Source organism: Cetorhinus maximus, chromosome 19 (assembly GCF_964194155.1).
Source record: "Cetorhinus maximus chromosome 19, sCetMax3.hap1.1, whole genome shotgun sequence".
NCBI lineage: Eukaryota > Metazoa > Chordata > Chondrichthyes > Lamniformes > Cetorhinidae > Cetorhinus > Cetorhinus maximus.
The window spans coordinates 75,500,528-75,524,676 of record NC_135897.1 but is presented as its reverse complement, the minus strand read 5'-3'; the positions used below and the strand labels follow the sequence as shown (position 1 = coordinate 75,524,676).

Below are 24,149 nucleotides of genomic sequence, written 5' to 3'. Positions count from 1 at the left end.
ATATATATATATAGAAATATAGCAGAGAGGAACAAAGGGTGGATTCACTTGCCGACATGGGAAATAATGGAGGGAGGACTCTCTACCTTTACCTTTTCTCGCCGTTGATGTGGGAGGCCCAACGAGACAGTCGGTCAGTGTGCGGCCTGGACACTGGCCGGCAGGCCCTACCTAGGCCCTGCTGCTGAGGGAGGGAGGGAGGTGAGCACTAAGCACAGGGACCTCAAAAATAGAGCCGCTCTCGGAGGCCGCGGGGAGATGTTTGAGAGCAGAAAGCTCACAGGTGTTTGTGGCGGGTGGCGGTTGGTGGAGGGGGGCGGGGGGGGGGAGCCACCAGTGCGGCGCGTGGAACAGGAACGAGTGTGACTTCATTGCGGGCTCGAGCACTGGGAGGAGTTGGTTTGGGGTGGGGGAGGGAGGCCCCGATGGCGCCTCCGTCCGACACCAAGAAAAGTCCCTTACAGCTCGGTCGGAATAACGATTACCTTGACTCGGAGCCGCTTGGCCACTGAGCCGCGTGGCTGGCAGCCCACCCCCGGGGGCGGGACTGTGCCGGGGAAACATCCCAACGGGCTTTTGCGATACTACCCCACCACCCCCACCACCACCACAAACGCCAGGAAGATCCCACACAAAATATTAGCAGATTTTCTTTTGCCAGGGGCCTTTTGCATGTGAATTTTTAGACTCTATACGCTTGTGTGCAATGTGAAGGAAGCAACTTTACTAACGTCATGTTAGGAGAACTTTTTTGTACCATGTAATGACAGCATAACAGCAGCTTCTTCACATTAACGTCAAAAAACTTAGGATAAAGCTTCAAATGTGTTTATACGTATTTTTTAATGTATAGCTATAGATATAAGATCCAGATAAATCCTTGATGTACGTTTAGTCAGAACTGATTCAATTTCTAGCGCTGACTTGAATTCATTTATTTTCTTTCCAGATGATTGTCATGCCTTCAAGTACAGATATGATGGACAATTCCCACAGCCAGACTGTTCTTTGTTGCTTAAACGACCAGCGCACCAAAGGTGTCTTCTGTGATGTTACCATTGTTGTGGAAGATGCCAAGTTTAAAGCCCACAAAAATGTCTTGGCAGCATCCAGTGTTTACTTTAAGAACCTCTTTTCAAGCCAGGAGTTGTGGTTGGTCGGCCATATCCTGGAACTGCCTGACTTCAAGGCAGATGTGTTTGCAGAAATACTACAATTCATCTACAGTGCAAAAGTGATTGTCAAAGGGTCTGAGAGAGTTAAAGACCTTGTCGATGCTGGGAAAAGATTAGGGATATCATTTTTGGAAAATCTGACGCCCATCCCTCAGCAACATGTTGGATCTGTAGATGCCCTCTACAGCTGTTCACCTAATTCTTCTCAGTCAGTTTCTCCTGCTTCTTCCCTCTCCATGCCAACAAGCCTTCAAAATCTCAAAGCAGAGGTCTGCAATTCTGTGAGTGACAAAGGCAGTGAAGATTTCCATTTTGTAAATGGACCCCGAATCACAAATGCATTTTCAATTTTCGACATGCAGGCTGGCTCTGACATGTATTTTCCAGTTGACTTAACAACTAATGTCAGCAAAAAAGCAATAGAAACTGAAAAGCTGTCCATGGTATGTGGTGCCCAGGATGCAAATGGCGTACAGCAGACACCTGCTCATACTTTTGCTGAACATTCCTATGCTGTTTCTTCTAATAGAAAAGATCAGCAAAATATTGATCCTTCTTATGATCTTCAACTACAGGAACCTATGGAAGAAAATGAAAAGCCTTTATGTAACCTTAATAGCAATACTTTTAATTCTGGCGCTATACAGGAGATGCAGTTGAAAGACCAAATCTGCAAAGCCCCCCAGCCACTGAACATTGCCAGCACAACTGGCTTTAAGGTTCTACGATTTAACTTGAACGCATTACAAACTGCAAATGATAATAGCCCAGTAAATTTTGTGCCAGTTACTTGCCCATTAAATGGACCTAATGTGAATACTGAGGAAACTATAAGTGGAGGCATTGACGCAGAGAAAGATTCTCCTCCTATGGCAAACGTGAGCAAATCGCTACCTAATGCTGTTTGGTCTGAAACTGTGCCAGCAGTCTCACCCCAAACTGCTTACAACTGTAAATATTGCCCACGGTCTTTTAGCACTCGAGTATCATTGAATGTCCATTCTCAGATCCACACAACGCTTTTAGAAAAGCCCTTATCTTGCAGGCACTGTGGTAGACCATTTGTTCATCTGAAGAGGCTGCAGACTCATGAGCATCTTTGCAGAGGACCAGGAACAGCTGTGTCTGATCGTGAATCAACTGATGAGCAAATGGAGAATTTTTCCAGCGACAATGATGTTGGCAGTAGTGAAGAAGATCCAAATTCAATTTCCCATGCTTTAGAAGTAGAAAATCCCAACAATCACTCAGTGAATTTGGTACGGTCAAGGAGAGGCAGCAGCTCACCAGAACCAGAACACTTTGTAAAAGTTGTTGAGGGACACATTTTGTATTTTTGTAGTGTTTGCAAGCGTTCATATGTAACTCTGTCCAGCTTAAAGAGACACGCCAATGTTCATTCTTGGCGGAGAACTTATCCCTGCCATTATTGCAATAAGGTATTTGCATTAGCCGAATATCGTACTAAACATGAAATATGGCACACCGGAGAAAGACGATATCAGTGCATCTTTTGCTTGGAGACCTTTATGACCTACTATACTTTGAAAACCCATCAGAAATCTTTTCACGGCATTGACCCAGGTCTTCCCACAAACAAGAAAGCAGCAAGTGGTGGATACAGGGCCAAGATGTATCCATTCAAACTCTATAGGCTTCTACCTATGAAGCTACAAAAAAGACCTTACAAAACTTACACTCGATCTTGTCCAGATAATCGCAACAATAATCAAGTAATTGGAGTTTCTTCAGCTGATGAAAATATGAGTTCTCTTGATATCGGTAACTTTTCCATCAGTAACCTATCATCTACATCAGAGCATTTGCAGGACAAGTTGCTTTCTTCAGAAACTATTCCTTCACAACAGTCTTCCCATTGTACATCAGTGTCCCTCATCACAGCTCAGGATGAATTGGCTGAAGAAGGTGCAAGAGAAACATGCCTCTCAGTCGAATGTGAAGACGGCAGTCTTTCCACTAACTGCCATCTTAACGACCCCTTGCTTTCTTGCACTTCGACAAGAAATGAAACCTACAATGATGATAAAGGTGATGCTGATAATGGGCAACAAGGCTTGGCCACTAATGTGCAAAGTGCAGGTCTTTCTGTTATTAACTATGGGCACACAGTTCCCTCTGTAATAATGCACAGCAATAGGGTTTCATCTGTTATAAAGCATGGGAATGCATTTTCTTCTGTCATTACATACAGCACTGGAGTACAGTCTGGTAATGATGCTCATCAGCCACTTCTACAGACCAATCTGAGCAATGATTCCTCAGACACAAATCCAAGGAAAAATATTTCTAAAGATTGTGTTAAATCGCAGAATAAAGGTGCATATAAGAAGGCAGCAGAAACGACAAAGGGAAGTGGACAAGTCACTGGACAAGGGACTACACAAAAGAATCATTCAAGTACCTTTTCTGGAGGAAGCCGAACAGAAACCTATATTGCAAAACCTGCCTTCCCTGGAACCTCCACAGACAGTCAGGTAGCTCCTCTTTGCCAAATCACAGTGAAGATTGGGGATAAAGCAGTTGTGCAAAGACAGATGACTGGGTCCAAACAGTTCCGTAAAAAAGGTAGAAAGCCTAAATGGATGATTCTAAATGAAGAAAAGATGGTCCAGGATATTAAAATGGAAGAAAATGAAGAACACGTTACCAAGTCACCTAGTCTCACAGATCCAGCTGGAAGTATTGCAGATCCTGCTGGAGGCATTGAAACATGTGATGAAATGAGTGATCATGATTCAAATGACAAACTTTGGCGGCCTTACTATACATATAAACCAAAAAAGAGAGCCAAAGGATTTCATAAATTGAGGAAATCTAGATGGACGAAGAAAAGTGGACGCAAGGTTGTGAGCCACTCAGTTCCAATTTCTACTACCAGAGAAGGACAGGATTTTGACATCCTAGAAGGAATTTCTATAAATAAAGAGGTTAGTGATGTATCTCAAGAGTTAAGCTGTACACTTGGTGATAAAATAAAATATACCGAAGAAGAAATGGAAAGACAACTAAAATGCCACTCGACTACAAAGCCTTATTCATGTACTATCTGCACAAAATTATTTCGAAACTCTTCTACCTTGAAGATGCACATAAGGTGTCATACCGGTGAGCAACCTTTCTCCTGCAAAACCTGCGGACGACGGTTTTCAGTCCTAGGAAACCTCCACAAACACGAACGCATTCATTTGGGTGTTAAAGAGTTTGTGTGCCTCTACTGCAACAAGGCCTTCACTTTGAGTGAAACTCTCAAGAAGCATGAAAGGATCCACACTGGGGAGAAGCGGTACCGTTGTCACTTCTGCTCTCAGCGTTTCCTTTACTTGACAACTAAGAAGAATCATGAGCAGAGACACTTGGAAAGAAAGCGTGCTCTGCAGGAAGGAAAGGTACATACTTGTTTCCAATGTTTTAAGGTATGCAAAACAGCAGCTGCACTTGGTATGCACCAAAGAAAACACTTAATAAAGCGTTCTGTTTGTGAGGATGAGGAAGTATCGTTGAACTACCAAAGTGATATCCATGCAAATGTGATGACTTGTCCAACTGTAACTGAATCCAAGCTCAATAATAGAGCTGAGGCAGAGAGCAAATCAAAATTGCCAACTACTTCAGGTAATGTTGAACAGATTCACTGTTCACTCGACACAGAGTTCAGCCCTGATTGCAATCAACCTGATTTGCCAAACGTACTACAGAAGGCTAACAGTGCAAAATACCCATGGTTGAGTGCTCATGATGAGGGTCCAGACCTTTTACAGAGAGCACTACCACAGAATGGTGAGAACATTTGGCAGGTTCACCAGCAAAATCTAGACATTAATCTGCCTCTTTGCACAAATGTTTCTTATCAGTGTGAGAGTAGCAACAGAGATGATGGCAGTCTTGCTTTCTATCAGCATTCTTCTAAAATGTTTTATCAGGGAGACGGGATAGTCTACAAAGCAATGTGAAAAGGCTCAGTCCTGAGGACTTAGTGATTTCTTGGGCTACAGAGTCGGGTAGAATATTACTTGAGACCCAAAATGTTTAAATTAAAAGCACAGTATTGTGTTTAAGGAATTGTGTAGCAAGAGATCATGAAGGTGTTAAAGGTCAAATTTTCAAGGGAAACTGGGAAAGAAGACAAGTTCTCTTGTTTTCTAGCTTTTTTTTTGAAGGAAATAGATATCACGTTTTCTCCTAAATCCCTGATCTCTCAGTTCCTAAAATTTGGTCCCTTCCTTTAAATGCAATTATTTTGAAACAAAAAAAGGCAACTAAGTTCTTTACTGTTTTGGTTTAAGAAGTAGGAAATTAAACTTATTTTCAAAGGAATAATGTAAAGCAACAATTGTCCGAGAGATTTGACTTCTAAAATACCAGACTGTATTGCAAAAAAAATCATGACAACTCTCATAGCAATCTTGTGTGTACAGATACATATATGTATATTTGTGTATATATATATCTGTCCCTTTCATTACAGTAAGATACAACTATAGATATGTGATGTACACTGTGCCCACAAGTAAAGGCCTGTTGAAAATTTGTGTTTTTTTAAGAATTAATTTAGTTAAACCATTTTTTGTCTCTCCTACAAAGTGACACTTATTTGTATCTTGATCGTTGAGTTAAAAAAAACTGTTGTCAGTTTGCTCTTTCCCAGAGTGTAACATGCTCTGTTACAAAAATACATTGTATTTTTTGTATTTTTTTTTGTATTCTTTTTGCCCAGAAAAGTGTGTTTGAAACATTTAAGGAGTTTTCCTGTTGTACATATTGGCAATAACTTGAAATTCCATCCTATAAACTTGTGACTGTTGTTGGATTAATGTTCCATGTAACGAAGTGTAAAGCAATTTGTCAAACCAAGGGGGTTACTTTTTTTTTTGGAGGGGAGGGTGGTGTGGAAGGGGAAAGGTACCTTGTGTTAAAAGGATGTGAACAGTATACATGACATTGATGATGGAATTAATTTTATGTAATAAAGCAAATTAAACAATATAAATTTTTAGTTTTGCCTTGTTGAAAAATGTGTGACATTCTGATTCATTTTCCATAATCTATTTTATCTTCAATACATTTTTAAGCACGATCTGGATGAGCTGTAATGACAGCAGGTAAATCTTCATGACATAGTGCTGTCTCAACTTTCATGACAGCTGTTCACAGAAAATCTAGTCAATTTTAATATTGCTGTCCTTGAATTATTTTGATAATCTGCCAGGATTCCTATGCAAGGTAGGGGAGTGTATAATTTATGTTGGAAGTATTTTTGTTTCATCCATTTTTAAAATTTATCTTTTACTTACCCTTTCAACAATAGTTTGCATTTATACAGCGTCTTTAATGTAGTGAAAATTTCAAGGTGCTTCACAGGAATGTAATCAAAAAACTAACGCTTGAGCCAAAAAAAGGGAGACATTCGGACAGATGACCAAAAACTTGATCAAAGGGGGAAGTTTGGGGCTCTCAGAGCTTGGAGCCTTGACAAGCTAAAGCATGGCCACCAATGGTAGGACGAATGAAGTCTGGTTCTATCTTGAGATTAAAAGTAAGGAAAGAGGCGTAGAATTCCATATCACTTGCGAGTAATATCACAAACCAGACATAATTTCAACAGCCTGACGTGGTATAGCAGATTGCTCCAGAAGTTGGCTATCAAAATATAACTAATTGATTACCCATGGAACTCCGCATGAGGAGCCAAGACCAAATCTTGTTTGCAAGTTTTATGTGAGGTTAGAGGCCAGGGGATAATTGGATGAGAATGCCTATGTTCAAGTAATATATTCTACTCTTAGTTTTATATTTTCATTATATGTTTCTATAACAATAACAATAACTTGCATTTGATTGAGTACAAAAATCTTGGCTGACACTCCAGTGCAGTACTGAGGGAACACTGCACTGTCAGATGAGATGCTAAACTGAGGTCCATCGGCCAACTCGGGTGGATGTCAAAGATCCCATGGCACTATTTCAAAGAAGAGCCGGGGTATCCCTGTTAACCAAGCAAATGTTTATCCCTCAATCAACATCCCAAAAACAGCGCATCTGAGCATTATCATTTTGCTGTCTGTGGGAGTTTGCTGTGCATGTAATGCCGTGTCTGCCGTGTTTCCTGCATTACAATGGCCACACTTTAAAGCAATATTTCATTGGCTGCAAAACTATGAAAAGTGCTATATAAATGCAAATCTATAAAGCGCTTTTAACATAGTAACATATCCTAAAGTGCTTAACAGGAGCATTATTAAACAAAATTTGATGCTGAGCCAGATAGATATTAGGACAGGTGACCAAAAGCTTAATCACAGTTAGGTTTTGGGGAGTATCTTAAAGGAGAGAGGTAAAGAGGCAGAGTGGGTTAGGGAAGGAATTCCACATGTACAATAGATTCTGCTTTTACAAACATGCTATACTGTAATTGCACTTTTCTGTAAGTGGCACTTGGGATTAGGGTGCCAATTCAGCATAAACAGTTTATATAATCAACTTCCAGTATAAATAGACAGTAACTATTGGTGTAAAATAATTGTAATACCTGGAATTTTCTAATTTCCAGAACAGTCCACTAAGTGGAACTGGTATCCTATGTCCAGAAACACACTATCTTGACAATAATCCACCCTTGCAAAAAGCACCTAACCCATAGGATTAACATTGATTTTATTTGTAGCCATTTATTGTAAAAGATTGCTTTTAAGCTAGAGTTTCATTACCTTCAGTTTAGTGGAACCTTGGATTCAATTGGTGTTGACTTAAGTAACTAATCCTATTTAGTTCTAATGGAAATCTGAACAAACAGCAATAACTTATATTGAATTTTTAATGTAATAAAACATTACAAGATGTTTCACAGGGACATTATAAAACAAAATATGACACTGCACCACAAGGAGATATTCAGGCAGATGGCCAAAGCATCTCTTGACCAAGCTTCAAAAAGAGAGAATTTAAGGAGCTTCCTATAGGAGGAAAGAGAAGTGGAGAGGTTTAGAAGGGAAGACCAGAGCTTAGTGCCCATGCAGCTGAAGACATGGCCACCAATGGTGAAGTGACTAAAACTAGAAATGCTCAAGAGATTGCAGGAATAGGGAGGGATGAGGCCATAGAGGAATTTGGAAAAAAAAGAATTGAGAATTTTAAAATTGAGGTGTTGCTTAACAGGAACCAGTATTGGTCACAACACAGGAGTGAAGGTGAACTAGAATTTATGTTAGACCCTGAGCAGCAATGTTTTAGATGGTATGAAGTTTACACAAGGTTAGAACATGGAAGGCCGGCCAGGAGTGCATTGGTATAGCCATGTTTAGAGGAAACAAAGACACTGATGAGAGTTTCAGCAGCAGAAGAGCCAAGATGGGTCAGATCAGCTGGTGTTGCATAGGTGAAAATGGGCAGTCTTCGTGATGGTGCAGATACGTGTTGAAAGTTCATCTCAGTGTCAAATTGGACACCAAGGCAGCAGAGTCAGACAGGTGCCATGGGGAGGGATGGAATTAGTGGCAAGGGATTTAACAGGTAATGAGTATAAGTAATAAAATGAGTTTTTGAATAATGCCCTGTAATGGATTAATTGTACTTTTAGATAGCCCATGATGGTGATTCTTTTCTTTATTTCTAGCTTGTGCCTCTTGGTTTGTAATTGAAGAGTGATGCATGTAATGCTGGTCTTCATGTTACAGAGTGTTTCCTGTTTGACTTCAAAATTGTGGCTAATTCTTTTTAATTTAATCCTTTAAAGTCTTTTTAGCCAAATTTAATGAGATTAAAATCCATACATACAATGTAATGATGCAATTCACATGCATTGAAATATGCATTTTATGCAAATTTATAGCAGAGAAGACATTTTGGTCTGCAAAGCAGTTGGTGCTTACATATCCTCCCAGCTAAGTGGGTTTAACAGCTGGATGTTGTAAAGAAAATACGCAATGTCACTGGCCTCTTTGAAATAGGGTTGTTGTATCTGTTTACATACATTGAATATAGACAGTAGTATTCCAATAAATCTAATTCAAGCAAAGGAAGCCCTATTGGTTCTCCAGGTCAGCTGACACTTAAAACCCAGAGAATTAATTTTTCAACATCATTTCATACTTTCACAAAGGTTGCACATTGGTTTCCACTGGCTAAGGAGCAGTTGTAGAGACATAGGGCAGAATTTTGCCCTCAGATGGTGTGCGGGCCCCACCAGCTTGGCAGCGGGCGGACAGCCAACCCCCGCCACTGAAACGGGGCCTGCTGCCATTTTGAGTGGGTGGGACAATTAAGGCCCGCCCAGCGGCCTGCCCAATGGGAAGCGCTATGCGCTTCCTGAGCAGGGCGGGGGGGGGTGGAGGGAATCCCCAGCTGTCAAAGTGCGCTCTTTCACGCATGCGCACAAAAGAGCGCACTGCTCCCTGAGACAAAGTCCTGTCCCAGGGAGATTCGTGACAGGTAAGAAAAGTCAAAGAATAGAAAAATTTAAAAATTATTAACATGTCCCCCTCATGTGACAATGTCACGCGAGATGGGACATGTTAATAAAAAGGACATAAACTTTATTAGACTTTTTAAAAAAGGACATGAAACTTCATCCTGCCAGTGGATGAGGTTTCATGTATTATCAGAAGCCCGCTGGGCCTCCTGACCTGCCCGCCAGCCTTAAGGTTGGACGGGCAGGTCTTTAATTATCTTAATTGGCCTGTCAATGGCCTCAATTGGCCATTGACAGGTCGGCGGGTGGACAACTGAATTCGCTGTTCGCCCGCCTTCCTAAAAATTTAAAGGGACCGGGTTCCTCCCGACGTCATCCAGCGTCATTTTCCCATCGGCGAGTGGACCCCGCCCCCAAATCGCCGACGGGAAAATTCAGGCCATAGATATGCCTGAACAATAACTGTTTATTGGATGAACATAACTATTGACAGATAAACAAGACTAGGTATTACTCCATCTAAGCCATGAGCTTTCTTCTTCTGGACTCCTGGTCATGTGACTATCTTACTTCATCATATGAGGAGTACTGTTTCTCCAGTCCCACAAATTAAATCTTTCAGCCTTGAACACTCTAATATTACATCTCCCCCACAAGTCTTTGTCCATATGTATTTACATACTACCCCTTCTTCCCCCCCCCCCCCCCCCCCCCCCTGCCACCGCCGCGCCAAGCCTCTGACTTCATAGATAGGTTTAAATGGTCTGGAGGTTTCACAGCTCTCTCTGATCGTGTCCTTGTGAGGCTTGGGAGATTGGTAGTCTCCCTTTGGGCTTCTTTGCTTTGACTTGGTTGGTCCTCGGTAAGTGTTTCAGTATCTGGTGCATTGTCAGTTTGACTCTCAACATCTGGTTCCCAAATGTATAATGGAAGGTTCTGTTATGTGGATCTAGACTTGATCCCCTTCTTCCTCTTCTTGCCGTTGCATCTCTCTTGATCTATTGTTTCTCTCTCATGGTCAGATTTTGTGGGTTTTTCCCTTTCCTTACACTTACTATGTTCCCTGTCCTTGTTTCTTGAGTTGACTTGGTTCCTTTTGATGGTTTTGTCTGCCTTTCTTTACTTCTGGAACGATGACTCCTTGTAGTTTCTGGTTCGTGAAGTTTTTGGGAAATCTTGGATTGCTATCTCCGGAATTAGTTGTTTAAGCAGAACAGGAAACTCTGAGGAAGGAACTTGATCAACATCTTGCTTTCCCGAAAATTCCAGTAACACGAAGGTTAGAGTCTTCCTATGTGAAAGAGGTGTATAGATCGCCTAGTTCGGTTCTGTCTCTGGTTTTGGACGGGATTGACTGCATGCATCCTGAACTACCACATTTGGTGGATGAAACGGTATGGGTGCACTTATTAAGGGGTCACCACTGTCAGATGAATGTGGTATTGTAGCAGTGTGATCTGTCGCCTGACACTAGGTATTACTCTGTCTAAGCCATGAGCTTTCTTCTTCTAGACTCCTGGTCATGTGATTCTGTCTTACATCTGCCGGCTTCCGAGCCAACACAGTGATGAAGGAGCATGATCGCACTCAGTCTGTCCAATTGGCTTGTTACCACTTCAGTAAGAACACATTTCCTCTCCGTCCCCTGGACATCTTGGAAAAAGACTAGATTATCGGCCTCGGTGAAGAGTAAAAAATCAGCACTGAAGTTCCAATTGAGTTCATCAGAGCATTTGGATAGTTTGAGGGGCATCGATTTGGCATAATCCATGACTGTCAGTTTATTGACGTCCTCTACTGTTTTGATGAGTTTGAGGTCAACACAGGCGATTCGGCTCAAGATAAAATTCCTGATTGCAAATAACATATAATGTTTCCAGTATCTGTTCTTGTATCTGAGCGGAGCATGTGTTATGCCTATGGCTGGTAGTTTTATCCTTGCTGGGCCACACAACGGGTTTTCTGTTGTCATCAGCCATAGATCTGCCAGCCACTGCGCAAGACTTAGAGTCTGGGGACCACGGAATACCTAAATAGGCAGTCAACTAGTCATAAGAAATTTTAAGATGGCTTATGAAATTGATTAAGAAGCAATAGTTTATATATGATGCATTAATTAATTATACAGAAAAAGTATACTACCCGTGACAGTTTACCAGTCCCGGAGGATGGACAAACGGCTGCAGCTGACCTTTTCAGCCCCAGGTAGTGGGGGTCACAGTTCTTCGCCGATTGCAGACAGCAATCTTCCTTTCTTTCCTCGTTTCCCTTTGCCTCACTTTGGCTGAGACTTCAGGAGGCTCTTGGTCTTCTCCCAGGCAATAGTCCAGTTCCCTTTCCTCCTGTGTTTTCCATTTTAAGTGCGGGTGCGGCTCCCTAATCTCTTAATTTTGCATCATACATAACAAACTAAAGCTTTTAGAACTGTTAATATCAAGTTCTGGGCAATTACCAAACATGGAGCTAGCATCCTCAACCAGGGAGTTTGACTGACATTCTATACCAATTCGTACCAGGCACATTCTCCTGTGCACTTATTGATATACCTTATCTCTGGGGGCTGGTAGCTTTCCCAGTGTCAATCCCCTATGTCAACCCTTCAGACCAATGGATATGGGGCAGGTACTCTGACAGGTTGGTTGCCACCCTTCCCCTGTTCATCTTCCTGCCGAGGTCCACTTTTCTCTTTACATCCTGCTGAGGGTCATATTTTGGTCTTTTTTAAACACTTGGAAAATAAGGGGATACGCCATCTAACAACTCAGGAACGTCAACATGGCAGCCTGAACTGTTCAGAGATCAAAGTGTTTAGAAGAAGAGGCAATCAATGCTGCTTAGAAAATCCTATAAAATGCATAAGATACCCACTTAGATGAGAGTTATTTTTTTATTCATTCAAGACCCCAATTTGTTACAGCCCCCCACTTTGAGAAGGAAATATCCTTATTGACTTCTCACAGCTAATTCCCAGCTAATCTAGTTATTTCTTAAATGCAGGTGCGGCTCCCTAATCTCATTATGCATCATAGATAACAAACTAAAGCTTTTAGAACTGTTAATATCAAGTTTTGGACAATTACCAAACATGGAGCTAGCATCCTAAGCCAGGGAGTTTGAATGACGTTTTATACCAATTCATACCAGGCACATTCTCCTAACTTCTGGATTTCTTGTTGTATTTCTTTATTCCACTGGACCATTTTAACCAGATGCTTTTCCAATGTGCTGGCCCTATTTAAGATTGATTTGAGTTTAGCAACAATGGGGAAATTGGGTGTCCAAACTGGGAAACAGCCTTAAGGGCCTCGTTTTGCATAGATGTGTTTATTCTTACTTCCGTACATTATGTATGGATACGGGGACCAGGAAGTGACTTCCTATCATAGTTACTTCGGTGGATTTGAAGCAGAAGGTGGGCTTCAAAATGGGACACCCTTTATCCCCATGTTTCATCATTCTGGCATTAGTCATGGCACATTAAGGCCCCATCTGGAGATACACATACTCCACATCATTTTCCCCCCAACTTCTGGACATTTATGTCACAGGCAGGTGATTCTGAATCCAGGGTGAAGTCACAGCCCAGCTTCCCTGGATTTCTGACATCACAAAGGCACTGGTAATCTCCTCCTCCCTCTGAGGAACGCTCAGTGTTCAGGCTGTCCCAAGTCTGATTCTGGTTTATCAGGATTGGGGGAGGAGCTGTGTATGATGAATGAGCCTCCTGGTCAATGGTCCCTATGGACTCCACTTTAAATATTTCCCATTCATCTTCCACTCGGAGACATAATAGACATAAGACTACTGGTATTATATGTCCCTCGTCATGGTTCCCTCTTACCAAGTAGGATAACCCATGCTGTCTGTCTCTTTTTGTGCCACTATAATCTGTGAGCCATTCACTGATCATGCTATCATTTACAAAGGATGGAATCCGGTTGTTCTTTATGTCATTGAGTCTGGCCATGACTTGATCAAGCAATTAACTCCCATAGATGGAGCAGGTGATGGCCTTTGATATATTTTTTTTCTGCCTCACCCTTTTCTTTAACGATCTCATTGTTTCTTGAATCTCTTGGAATATTCTCACCTCATCTCTAACCATTAATAGTCCTCGAGACAATTCCAGGATGACATCCCTTGCCTCTTGATTTGTTCCGAATAAAATACCTTTCAGTTGTTTCCTCATCACCTCATTGTGCTCCCACATGCTTCCTATATCCACCCAATTCCAGGTAGCAGTCCCTGCAGATGCTTCTATCCCAATCCATTCTCCCAACCCCCTTTTTTTCCCTTTGGTTCCTTCCATCTTTCATCACGCCTACCTCACTTGGCCTGTCCTTTTCGTTCCAGGCTCCTCAGTTATCCTGTTCCCGGTTCCCTGCCAAGGAATCCCTTGCCACTTTTCCTAGTCACTGATCACAGTGTGTTTGGTATCCTTGTGGGCATAGCACTTGAGGGAGTGGAATATTCCCAAAGTGTAGTATGACCGGTACAATCTCATACCTCACATTGGTATATAATCGTTTGTGGGTGTGGGTGACTATTAACCCATTTGCTGGCCCTATCTCGGTGGTGGACACCTTCCTATTTTGTCTTTATTCCCCATTGGTCTCCCTGGTTTTTGCTTTCCTTTTTCCTTACATCAACTTGTTGGATTTTTCCCTGCCTTACCCCAGTTTTGCATTGAAACGTCCTATCACGCCCTGGTGTCTTTGGCTCATTTTTGGCCAATTCAGTGTTTCCTGGTCTTGTCCAAGGTATGGGGCCCCTACACTTTTCAGGGTGATCGTGGTGAAGTTCATGAAGTCAAACCCCGGATCTCTCCATTTCCCCCATCCCAATTGGAACTTTGGTGTTACCTTTATGCCCCTCCTTGCACACTGACACACCACTTTTTAACCCTTCTCTTGTGCTCATACCATGAATGGTTCATCAATCCCACCTACACTGATCACAATAAATTGTCATGTCATATACCCATGTTCTGCGTGAAAGCCTCATTGTTTATCCTCAACCTGAGGGTCCTGTGTACCACTGTTTCTGTGCAGTGTCACAATGACGACGATGGTAAGTATCTGGGTGTATCAGCAGTTCTGGTATGAATTTGGATGGAGACATCTTTCATTTGACCTGGGAACAGAAATTGTGTAGTATTTACTCTTTTGCAGTTTTTAACTGATTGATATGGAACCACTTGGGTCTCTTTAACCTGGCTTTGTTTGAAATCTGGACCAGGTACACTGCAGGACTTGATGTGTCAATTATTGGATAGGGTCCCACCCATCTGGGTTCAAAAACATGTTCTTTCCTTAAGTAGTTTTGGACCATAGCCATTTCACCCACTTAGTACTCAAAAGTCCTAACCCCTTTGTCGAAATATTTTTTAATTTGTTGCTGACTTTTCCCATTATGTTGGGCCACAAATTCATTTTTTTTGATATGCTGTACCATGGACTCCAGCCAGGTGGCGTGTGTGGAAAATATGGCACAACCTGCTTCATGACACCGTGAATGTTGGTTGCGATCGTCCACTCAGGCCGCATTTCCTGCCATGGGTCGGCGGGGAGCTAATTGTAATACATCAGCATATAAATGAAAGGCCATCCAGTCAGGCTCTTGGAGCCTTCCCACATCATCCATCCACATCAGTGGGAAAGCACATCGACATGTTTCACAACAGCACGCAGGCGATGTGCACTTGGCGGCCTTCACTTTGGGGGAACTGAAGTGAGTGAGCAGCAGTGTTCACCACAGCTCACCTATTGATTACAGACCTCAGGGACACTGGCGGGTGACTACGGGTGTCCGGGGGCAAGTGCTGGCCAGCCCCTTTTGACGAGTGTTATCGGTGGTGGGGGATCAAGTGCTGCCTTGGCACTGCACCCCACACGCAGGTAATCGAGGTGGGGGGCAGGGAAAGTGATGGAAGTGGCCACGCATTCAGGACACCTGTATAAACTGACCATGCCTCTGCAACTGAGACAGATCAGGTGCAGCCACAGTGATATGATTGGGGTCGAGCTCCTAGCCTGCCCACCCGTGCAAGCAATGCGGAGGCACCAAAGGGCCAACAAGCACTCCATACCTTAACCCCCCACCCCCCCCCTTCGGCACAGGCTTCGAGTACACCACCACTTTATTGGACCACAGAGCAGTTGGACTGCACACTTTGTACAATCTCCTTGCCAATGCTGGCCATGTAGCAGTCACTGCTGGAGGTGCGCACAGCCCCTCGCAATCTCAGCATCCCAGTTTGGACCAGTATCCCCCATGTCGCAGGTTGACAGGGCAGCCACGCAGCGCACTCGTCTCTGACCATCCGAGGGGTGACCAGCACTCTCCGGGAAGCATTAAGTGGCGGTCAAAGGTGCTAAGTACAGCCGAATTAACCACGTCTCTCTCTCTCTTTCATGCTGCAGGAGGACCATGTCGGGATCATGGATCCTGGTGACCTAGTTGTATGCCTGATGGCCTACAGAGACTGTAGAAGATGGAGAAGAGAGCGACTGAGGCTCCTGGCTGTGCAAAGGCAGGAGCAGCAACCTCATGTAGAAGGGGCAGCAGGAGCTCCCACACACGCTACCCAGGAGCGAGCCGTGGCTGTTTGGCGCCTAGCAACACCCAGGGTCTATAAACGCCACCTGCCATTCCTGCAGGTGACTCCGAACCAGTGTCACCGATGACTGCGCACGTCTAGGGACCTGGTGACTCACATCTGCCACTTACTGCAGGACTTGGCGCCAAAGGGACATGGAGGGCATCCACTGCCAGTGGCTGTGAAAGTGTCTGCAGCACTCAATTTCTATGCCAGTGGCTCCTTTCAGGGCTCCACAGGTGACCTCTGTGGGATTTCACAATCCGTCACCCACAAATGCATCCATGAGGGCACGGATGCCATCTTCTCCATGGCATACAACTTTGTGCATTTCACCCGGGACCAGGACAGCCAGGATGCAAGGGCCATTGGATTTGCCCTGATCTCGAGATTCCCATTGACTGCACTCATATGGTGCTCAGGTCTCAGTCGGTGGACTTCATCAACCGCTAGGGCTTCCACTCGCTGAATGTGCAGCTGGTATGCGACCACCAAAAATGCATCCTGCAGGTATGCGCACAGTTTCCAGGGAGTGTTCACGACGCATACATTCTGAGATCCCTGCAGTCTTCCAGGGTCCACAGAGGCTGCAGGGTTGGCTCCTTGGGGACAAGGACTACACACAGAGGCCATGGCTGATGACACCCGTGTGGCGTCCTCAGACTGCAGCAGAGCGACGCTACAATGAGGCTCATGCAGCAGCTCATAACTTGGTGGAGCAGATCATCGGGATGCTGAAGATGTGGTTCCGGTGCCTGGACCGGTCTGGTGGAGCCCTGCAATACAGCCCACAGAGGGTGTCATGCATTGTCCTCATCTGCTGTGCCCTTTACAACCTGGCGGTCCAACGGGGAAACAAGCTGGCTGGGGAGGAAATGGGGGAGCTTGACGTCTCCTCAGATGAGGAGGATGCCGATGAGGGTGAGGGTGAGGGGGTCCTCAGTGTTGATGATGATGTGGATGAGGCTCTTGCACTGGCTAGATGAGGCAGGTGCACTCATGAAGTCCTCATAGCTGCCAGATTTGTGGAGGATGATGACAGCGATGGAGTTAAGCCCGCGCTGGAGTGACCTCCTAGACCAAGGTCTCCATGGCGGCCACCCTGCCAGCGTTGACCTCAGTGCACTGCAATGCCGATGTTATCACCTCAGCCTGAAGACGGATGAATTCCACCATCGTGCCTTGTAATCTGAGGAGTGCTGCAGACATGCCTTCCTGATGTTCCCGAGCTTGTCTTTGCAACTCCAGAAACTGTGACATGACCAAGTCTAGAGGCTTATCATTTGACTCAGACTCAGCAATGTTCTGGCCTCCAGCAATCCTCCGAGTGCCGGGAACCTGGGAAGCCCCTGCCTCCGCCTGCTGTGGATCAGAGAGTGTGATGTGCTCACCAGTTTGTGATCCCAAGGCTACTCTAAAGCTAGGTTCCACTGAGGCGTGTGTCTGTGCGCTGGTGGAGGGTGTGGGTGAGCGCTGTGATGGGATTTCAGGGAGGATGCCTCCAGATTCCTCTTCAGAGGTTTCTTCGGGGCTTGATTGGAGGCCCTGGGTCATGGGCTCTGTCGGCTGTTTGGCAGATGTGCCTGCGGAAGCAAGGGGAGATAATTAGTGCATGGCAGTGCCTGTGAAACAGGACACATCACTCATGGCATGGTTTTCTGATGGATGTTACACTGCTGGATCCTCACTTGGTATAGCAGTGCTGACCTCACCGTCAGCACAGGACCGGTCCCAGTCATCGCCGGCCAGCTGGATGGCTCTGTTTTCGAATTCTGCCGGAACTTTGATCTCTGGCATCCCTCCACCTGTCTGCGGCCTTTCCCTCCTGTTGTTTGCCAGTTTGCATGGATAGAGATGGGGGGAGTGTGTCAGGATGCCTGCCGGGCCAGATGAAAAGTATGCCTGGCCTGTGTGGGTGATGAGTGGGTCCCATGGATGGGATGAAGACAATGATGGTGTGTGTGAAAGAGTGAATGGTGATGTCCCTTGCACTGGCAGTGAGTGAGGGCCCTGTGGATGTGTGATGGGTTTGTGAGTGTGTGAGTTGGGTTAGGGTTAGGGTGAAAAGAGTGACTTACCCTGGCGGAATGGAGGAGGTCATTCATCTTTTTGTGGTACAGGGTGGCTGCCCTCCTCCACAGGGCATTGGCGCTGACCATTGCTGCCACTGCCTCCCAAGCCAGGTTGGTGGCTTTGCTGCCCATGCTGCGGCCAGAGTGGGGGGTAGAGCACATCCCAGCGGGCCTCCACGGCATGCAGCAGTCGCTCGAGGGACCCGTTGTTGAAACGGGGGGCTGAAGTCTTTTTTCCTTTGCTGGCCATGTCTCCTGGGCAGCAGTGGTGAGCTGGTGGCAATAAGCACTTTGCTGCCAGCTGCCTTTTAAAGATGGCAGCTGGTGTGATGCAACAGTGGAGTGATGGCGGGCTGGCGAATGAGAGCCCGCCTACCATGGAAATGGCATATTTCACAGGAGCGAATAAATAATGAGGCGGGCTCAGGACAATACAGTGCGAAAACCTGCCATTTTCATCGGTGGGTAGGATTCCATTTTACCCGCCCATTACCGCACTTTGTGCAAATCTGGAAAAATTCTGCCCACTGTTTCCGAGCTCAGCCTGGCTAGGTGACACATTTCACCCCTCCTTTGAAAACAATCTAGTCTGGTTTATTTAAAAATGCAAATGTCTTTTTACACCTTACATTCTAAACTTCCCCTATGTTTACCATATTTACATCAAAGCCTTCAGACCAGCTGCTTTTAATCCAATTAAGCCTCACATGCACACACACACACACACGGACACACAAACATATATAGACACAGACACACTATTTTACAATAAATTCAAATAACATTATTATATCTTCCTGACATCCCCCGTTTATTAAAAAATGAACGTCATAATTTAAAAAGACAGCTTCATTTTTATTGACTCATCTTATACTAAATCCTATACTTATCTATCTACTTACACTATTACATTACCAGATGCATGCATTAACATAACAATATATACACAAATCCTTTGTATCAAAATAAATCATTTCAGTTCAGTGTCTAGGTTTTAAATGTCCAATTTTCCCTTTAAGCTTCAACTCTTGATGATGCATCTGCAATCAGATTTTCTCGTCCCGCTACATGTATTTACTGTAGATTAAATGTTTGCACTAATAAACTCCATCTGAATAGTCTTGCACTTCTGTCTCAAAATTTGTCCAGAAACTTTAAAGGATTATGGTCTGTATAAACAATTGTTTCTGATTAATTGTTTGCAACATAAATCTCAAAATTGTTTACACCAAACCCAAAGTCTCTTTTTCAATCATTGAATATCTTCTCTGTTGTACATTCAGCTTCTGTGAAAAATATCCTATTGGTTTTTCAATTCCTTTGTCTTCTTCTTGTAACAGTACAGCCCCAATGCCGATATCACTTGCGTCAATGGCCAACTTAATTTGCTTGCCGTTATTGGGTACTGACAAAACAGGTGTCATAGTTAGTACAGTTTTCAAACTGTCAAATGTCTTCTGACACTCCTGTGTCCAGTGAAGCTTCTTGTTCTTTATTAATAGTTCAGTCAGTGGAGCAACCAAACTACTAAAATTTGGTACAAATTTCCGATAAAACCACTTATGCCCAGAAATCTCAAAACTCCTTGTTTTGTTGTAGGCAAGGGAAATCCATGATAGACTGGACTTTCACATCTCTTGGAGCCACTTTACCACGTCCAATGGTATGGCCTAGATACGCAACTTGTGCTTTTGCAAATTCACTTTTAGCCAAGTTCATCACCAAATAAATAGGGATGGGCAATAAATGCTGGCCAGCCGGCGAAGCCTACATCCCATGAACAAATTTTAAAATAAGTTTCATCTTTGCTAAGGCAACATCCTTATACAATTCTTCCAGATGCTGTAAATGCTCTCCCCATGTCTGACTGAAAACTACAAAGTCATCAATATAAACAGCACAATTGCTCAGACCTGCAATTAATTTGTTTGTCAGTCTTTGAAATGTTGCAGGTTCAGTTTTGTACCAAACAGCATGACTGACATAACCTGACATAGTCCATTTTGCATCACAAAAGCCGACATCTCCTTTGCTCTCTCCGATAACGCTACTTGCCAATATCCTTTTAGCAAGTCAACCTTTGTGATAAATTTTGATTTTGGGAGAGGTCTGGAGGGTTATGGACTAGGTGCAGGTCAATGGGACTAGCAGAATACTATTTCGGCACAGACTAGAAGGACCGAATGGCCTGTTTTCTGTGCTGTAGTGTTCTATGGTTCTACGATTGTCCGACTTTCTCAATACAATCTTCCAACCGTGGTAGAGGATATGAATCCGCTTTTGTCACTGCATTCACCTTTCGATAGTCCACACACAGTCTCTGTGTTCCATCTGGTTTCGGTATCGGCACAATAGGCGAGCTCCAGTTACTGCAGCTAGACTCAATTATATCAATTTAATCCTGAATTAGATTTCTTTCTGTACTTGTGATAACTTCATCGGATTTAATCTATAAAGATGTTGCCTTAGCAAAGATGAAACATTCATTCATGGGATGTGGACATTACTGGCTGGGCCAGCATTTATTGCCCATCCCTAGTTGCCCTTGAGAAGGTGGTGGTGAGCTGCCTTCTTGAACCGCTGCAGCCCATGTGGTGTAGGTACACCCAAAGTGTTGTTAGGAAGGGAGTTCCAGGATTTTGACCCAGCAACAGTGAAAGAACGGCAATATATTTCCAAGTCAGGATGGTGACTTACTTGGAGCGGAGCTTCTAGGTGGTGGTGTTCCCATCTATCTGCTGCCCTTGTCCTTCTAGATGGTAGTGGTCATGGGTTTGGAAGGCGCTGTCGAAGGAGCCTTGGTGAATTCCTGCAGCGCATCTTGGAGATGGTACACACTGCTGCTACTGTGCGTCGGTGGTGGAGGGAGTGAATGCTTGTGGATGTGGTGCCAATCAAGTGGGATGCTTTGTCCTGAATGGTGTCAAGCTTCATGAGTGTTGTGGGAGCTGCACTCATCCGGGCAAGTGTGGAGTATTCCATCACACTCCTGACTTGTGCCTTGTAGATGGTGGACAGGCTTTGGGGTGTCAGGAGGTGGGTTACTCGTCACAGTATTCCCAGCCTCTGACCTTCCCTTGTAGCCACAGTATTTAAATGGCTAGTTCAGTTCAGTTTCTGGTCAATTGGAACCCCCAGGATGTTGATAACGGGGGATTCAGTGATGGTAATGCCATTGAACGTCAAAGGGCGATGGTTGGATCCTCTCTTGTTGGAGATGGTCATTGCCTGGCACTTTTTGTGTAGTGCAAATGTCACTTGCCACTTGTCAGCCCAAACCTGGATATTGTCCAGGTCTTGCTGCATTTGGACACAGACTGCTTCAGTAACTGAGGAGTCGCGAATGGTGCTGAACATTGTGTAATCATCAGTGAACATCCCCACTTCCTACCTTATAATGGGTGGAAGGTCATTGATGAAGCAGCTGTAGATGGTTGGGCTGAGGACACTACCCTGAGGAACTCCTGCAGTGATGTCCTGGAACTGAAATGATTGATCTCCAACAACCAGAACCGCCTTCCTATGTGCAAGGTATGACTCCAACCAGCAGAGAGTTTTCCCCCTGATTCCCATTGACTCCAGTTTTGCTAGGGCTCCTTGATGCCACACGGCCAAATGCGGCCTTGATGTCAAGGGCAGTCACTCTCACCTCACCTTGGGAGTTCAGCTCTTTTGCCCATGTTTGAACCAAGGCTGTAATGAGGTCAGGAGCTGAGTGGCCCTGATGGAATCCAAACTGGACGTCAGTGAGCAGGTTATGGCTAAGCAAGTGCTGCTTGATAGCACTGTTGATGACCCCTTCCATTACTTTACTGATGATCGAGAGTAGACTGATGGGGCGGTAATTGGCTGGATTGGATTTGTCCTGCTTTTTGTGTACAGGACATACCTGGGCAATTTTCCAAAAAGCTGGGTAGATGCCAGTGTTGTAGTTGTACTGGAACAGCTTGGCTAGGGGTGCGGCAAGTTCTGGAGCACAAGTCTTCAGTACTATAGCTGGAATATTGTCAGGGCCTTTAGTCTTTGCGATATTCAGTGCCTTCAGCCATTTCATGATATCATGTGGAGTGAATTGAATTGGCTGAAGACTGGCATCTGTGATGCTGGGGACCTTGGGAGGAGGCTGAGATGGATCATCCACTCGGTACTTCTAGCTGAAGAATGGAGCAAATGCTTCAACCTTATATTTTGCATTGTCGTGCTGGGCTCCTCCATCATTCAGGATGGGGATATTTGTGGACTTCTACACGTACATCATGTATAGCTAAATTTGTCCTTCCCAATTTATTTCCACAAATATCTGTGTGACCGCAACAGCTTTTCCAAATCACTTTGACACTTGTCTAGAAGGTAATTCAATTTTATATTTAAATTTTCAAGTGCCCCCTCATTATCCAGGTTGAATAGAGGAAAATCAAGTTCAGAATCCTGCAATTCTTCTTCTTTCTCATTATCTACTACCACTAACACCTCCTTTTGGTCCTCTTCCCTGTCAAAGTGCTTTTTCAGGATATTTACATGACACACCCTCTGCTTCTTTCTTCTATCTGGAATATTTATTAAATAACTTACTTCACTCAATTTATTTTCAATCCTGTAAGGCCCACTAAACCTTGCCTTTAATGAGTCACCCAGTACTGGTAACAGAACTAATACTTTCTCCCCAGCAACAAAACTTTGAGCTGTAGCTTTCCTGGCTGCTTTCATTTTCATGGCCAGAATTTTACATTTGGCATGCGGGCAAGCGCCCTACACGCCCGAGCGTAATGTGATGCACAATGATGTCGGGTATGTGTCCCGACGTCACCGCGCACCCTCGTGATATTTCGCTAGGCGGGTACGCGATGAAGACAGAGGCGCGCCTGTCATTAATTAATGGGCCAGTTAAGGCCCTTGAGACACCAATTGTCTCGGAGTTTACGTAGCCCATGCGATTTTCAGGGCGTCGCATGGGCGCAACAGGCAGGTGGATAGGCCACATTTTCAAAAACCTCATTCACAGGTGGGATAAGTGGAGTGAGTGGGCTTGCTAATGCGAGCTATTTGTACTTTAGCTTATAAGTTCCTGCTGCTTGCTTGTGTGAACAGGACATCTTCATTTCGCTTCAGGGCCACTTTGACAGAAATAAGAGGCTTTGGTTCAGGGCTCGGGAGGAGTCATACCACTTGGGTCCCTCCAGGTATCAGACAGCCTTCCCTTTCCCTGGGAATGGGGATTGTGGTCTCCACTGGAGGCACCTCCTCTTCAGAGGAAGAGAGGGCCAGAAGGGGAAGGGGGCCAGGTGTCCCTATTCAGCCTCCAGGGGAGCGACCTGTGGGAGGAGAGGTACAAGGGGCACAGGTACAAGGGGCACAGGGCCAACAGGAAGTCCAAGGTGGAAGGGGCCGCAGAAGCCAGGGTATACAGGCGGTGATGCAGCTACCTCAATATGTCCGAGGTGCAATGCCGAAGGAAGGTCCGTCTCTCAAGGGAGACATTGATCTCCATCTGTCAGATGATCGGCCCTGAGGTCAGCTCCGACTGTGTGGGTGGGCACCCCATGCCAGTGGCGCTGAAGGTCATAGTGGCCCTCAACTTCTGCCTCTGGCTCTTTCCAGGGGTTGGTGGGTGATCTTTGTGGAGTCTCCCAATCAGCTGTCCACAGTTGTGTCAAGCTGGTGACAGATGCTCTGTTCAGACGTGCATTGACTTTCATTCACTACCACACGGACGAAGCCAGCCAGGCAGAGTGAGCCAGAGGCTTTGCTGCGATTGCTGGGTTCCCCTGCATCCAGGGTGCAATTGACTGCACACATGTGGCCATCAAGGCACCAACGGCTGAGCTGGGAGTCTTTGTCAACAGGAAAGGCTTCCACTCCTCGAACGTGTAGATCATGTG

The 24,149-nt window shown here is 44.7% G+C and overlaps 1 protein-coding gene across 1 annotated transcript; it reads left to right on the top strand.

The window, feature by feature from the left end:
- The first annotated feature begins 958 nt into the window (after positions 1–958).
- On the top strand, positions 959–6,139 carry zbtb38 (zinc finger and BTB domain containing 38). Its single transcript, XM_078564571.1, has one exon. It carries the CDS (start codon positions 959–961, stop codon positions 5,144–5,146), a length of 4,188 nt encoding a protein of 1,395 aa, XP_078420697.1. The 3' UTR covers positions 5,147–6,139.
- Positions 6,140–24,149: the final 18,010 nt, after the last annotated feature.

Coding starts and splice junctions, on each gene's coding strand:
- zbtb38 (XM_078564571.1), top strand. CDS start 959: ATGCCTTCAAGTACAGATATGATGGACAATTCCCACAGCCAGACTGTT.